The 3,630-nt window shown below is 34.3% G+C and overlaps 1 protein-coding gene across 1 annotated transcript; it reads left to right on the plus strand.

The window, feature by feature from the left end:
* The first annotated feature begins 522 nt into the window (after window positions 1–522).
* LOC110025517 (NEP1-interacting protein 1-like) lies at window positions 523–2,468 on the plus strand. The gene is made up of 5 exons (XM_020726049.1): window positions 523–872; window positions 1,055–1,233; window positions 1,342–1,425; window positions 1,576–1,743; window positions 2,289–2,468. Exons 1-5 carry the CDS (start codon window positions 725–727, stop codon window positions 2,409–2,411), a joined length of 702 nt encoding a protein of 233 aa, XP_020581708.1. The 5' UTR covers window positions 523–724; the 3' UTR covers window positions 2,412–2,468.
* The last annotated feature ends 1,162 nt before the right edge of the window (window positions 2,469–3,630 follow it).

The following is a 3,630-nucleotide window of genomic DNA, read 5'->3' on the forward strand; positions in this document are numbered from 1 at the left end:
AGAAGTTGACAAAATCTCACGCATACAAATCCCACACATAATATACGCTCATTCTGGAGAAATTATTTCATATGGAGCACGTATGAAGCTCTACGTGCGATATCCCGTCTTTTGTGTTGTATCGGGTCCATCTAAAAAAAATTAAAGTGAAACCGCAGAGGTTATTGGAGTGGAACCGCGAAGATTATTTGGGAGAGTTATTGGAGGGTTATTGAAAGGTTATTGAAGCATTAACTCTAATAATACTACAATAAACCCTCAATAACCCTCGATAGTCTACGCGGTTTCACTCAAATAAACATTCAATAACCTCTGCGGTTCAAACCCTACATTAACCCCCGCGATAACCTCCTAATAACTTCCCAATAACCTCTGTAACTTCATATCAGTTGACGGCATATTACTTGAGTTCGCATGCATTGTCGTGTATGTGCTTCGTATGAAATAATTTCTCTTCTTCTAACCCTTTTGGAAGAAAAATAGAATCAAATCCATTAAACTCAACACGGCTATCCCTTCCTCAAACGCCCAAATCTGCATTTATTGCGTAGCTGGTAGCATTTTTCTTCCTCCCAATGTTTTATTCTTCCCCTCCTTCCCCTCCTTCCCCTTTCTCCTGGTTAACTTAGCCCTTAAGCACCTGTCTCACTCACTTTCTCTATCGCTGTCTCACGAAACTCTTTATAAATATTTCAAAAAAACTCTATCTTTCACAGAAGCGGGCATGGATTTCTTAACTTCATCACCATTTCCTCGCCCTCCTCTTTCTTCTACGCCCACCGATGAAGGAAGAAGAGATGATGAGAGCTCCTCTGGTTCTAAGATGGTGGAACGACTCATCGTTGCTTTAATCACTTGCGTTTTCGCTCTAGGTTCGAATCTTGATTGCTCAAACCTGCAATTTTTCTCCTAATTTTTGTTTATTCGGCTCAAGTTTTTAATGGTTCAGGCTAGGCGTTTTGTGAATGAACTCAATCAATCTTGCCCTTCTACTGCTTGATAGAATTCCCCAAACAACATCTTGCACTGAAAAAAAAATGTAATTTTTCTTCAGTTGGAGCTCCAATTGGCGCTGTTACAGGAGCGATGATTGGCCTTGCAACAGAGACTGGATTACTCAGAGGAGCTGCCATTGGAGCCATCTCTGGAGCAGTTTTCTCCATTGAGACTGTTGAATCATCTGTTGCTCTCTGGCATTCCCATGAATCTGGAATCTGTAGCATCTTCTATGTGGTAAGCTAAAATCACAAATAATCTCCAAAAATCTGAACTTTCTAGTATTACTTTTTCTTTGCGCAGAAAACGATCATTGTTTCATCTTCTTCTTTCTTTCTCCTGCAGGCTGACATCATTTGCAGTCTTCTGAGTGGAAGACTTGTTCGTGAGAAAGTTGGCCCTGCAGTCCAAAGCGCAGTGCAGAGTCAGGTTTTTATTATGCCTCTAAACTGTTCTATTTGCAGATGAACAAAATTAATCACATATGATAGATAATATTATTTTCTGAAAACATCATTGTTATAAAGATGAGATTTTGATTCATAGAACATCTGAATCATACTGTTCCTTCACCTTCAGATGAGTGCTTTGGAGCTGCCATATGCTGACGTTCTTGATATCTTTGAAATTGGTGACATTCGCGGCTTGTCTAAAGATTCTGTCGATTTGTTACCAAAGCTTAAGATCACTTCAGAAAACAACTTAGATCGCTCTGGACAAAGGATTAGCTGCTCTGTTTGTTTGCAGGTTGGCACAATCATTTAGCTTGAATGATTTTGATCTTAATATTTTTTTGAAAGATTTTGCATAAACACCACTCAATTTCTATGTGTTTGCATATCTAACAACTAAACTTCAATTTTACTACCGCCTTATCTATGCATCAAAAGATGTATTTTCATTTTTAAAAGATAAAATTGTGGAATTGTTTCATGTGATCTGAAAGTTTGGGTGTTGTAAATGCAGAAAGAAAACAAAAAACAAAATCAGGTGTTATTATGTAAATATATGAGAATTGAGTGGTATGCTTTTATATGTAAATGTCCTTTTTATATATATATGCGCCGCGTACTCAGATCAGTTGGTTGGACATCTGCTTGTCAGTTGTAAGTACCTTCTAGTCATGGTTTGATTCCACCGAGTGTAGGATGTGATACTCGAATGATAGGTGCATGGGGGATTGTCAGTGCTCGTATTATAGCCTCCAGTCATTCCTTTATTTGTTTAATATATATATATATATATATATATATATGAAAGCTTGAAGAATTGTGATGATGAATGTTTTTCAGGACATTAAAGTTGGGGAAACAGCGAGGAGATTACCATATTGTCAGCACATGTTTCATTTGAGTTGCATTGATAGCTGGCTTGTGAGGAATGGTTCTTGCCCTCTATGTAGGAGGGATTTATGAAGTTTTTATGTAATATTTTTGCTTCATCTCTATATTCTTTTTATTCTTTTTCACTTACAGCTTCACCCCCCTTTTTTTTTTTTTTTTTTTTTTTTTTTTTGTTTGGTTAATATTTGGGATAAATTTTCTGGAGCTTATATGAGGGTGTTATTTTAAGGGGATTTTTGAAAAGCATTGATATGTCATGTACTTCTGGCTTATTTCATGAATTGCAATTTGATGTAAATATGGAATTTTTTTAATTTTGTAACTAACCTTTTAGTGCATCAAGTCAATAGTTTGGACATGTATGCTCGAAGGTTTAGAAAATCGGACCAGACCGACCGGTTCAATCGTAATCCGGTCATAGGTTCGGTTCTGGTTGGCATAAAAAAACCCCCACATAGAATCGCCCGGAACCGGATTGAACCGACAGTTGAACCACTGAACCAGCTCCGGTTTTAAGGGATTGTTTAGTTTACGGGCATTTACATACATACCACCCAATTTTATGTAATATATATATATGTAACACCTAAACTCTATTTTTTTTACATTTGTGCCACCCAAATCACTCATATCATATTAAAAAAATGATTATTATAAAGAAATTTAATTTACATACATACCTTTAAATTTTATTTACTGACATATTTAACACCAAAACTCTATTTTTTTTTTATATTTATACCACCAAAATCGTCCATATCACATAAAACATCATTATTTTAATTTAAAAAATATAAAATACATGTCTTCATACATAAAGAAAATTACATTTGTTAAAATTGAATTTTAGGCGTTAGTTATTTAAATATATATGAATTGGGTGAGATATAAATATTATGTTTTATGATTTATTAGGTCCTCCAATTGAACCCTGGTTCAACCTTAGTTTAACCTTTAAACCTTGAACCTTTCCTTCTACCGGTCCGGTTCCAACAACCTTATTTATACATGACATTGATGTAGCTTTATACAGAAATAATTGCATTCTTGCTTTCAAATATGATTTGAATATTTGAAATCAGATAAAATAAATTTTTTTTTTTCCAAATTTTCTTATAACAAAATTTTAATTTAATAAAGGAAATTGGGTTCAACCAAGATAATATTTTATATGAACGCCATATTTCAAATTCGATCGAATCGGCAGAATTTTCAATTCAATAAAAATGAATTTATATATTTAATATTTTTTTTATAATTCCTTATATCAAATATATATAATTTTTTTTTT

Source organism: Phalaenopsis equestris, unplaced genomic scaffold, assembly GCF_001263595.1.
Source record: "Phalaenopsis equestris unplaced genomic scaffold, ASM126359v1 Scaffold000301, whole genome shotgun sequence".
In the NCBI taxonomy this organism is placed as follows: Eukaryota; Viridiplantae; Streptophyta; class Magnoliopsida; order Asparagales; family Orchidaceae; genus Phalaenopsis; species Phalaenopsis equestris.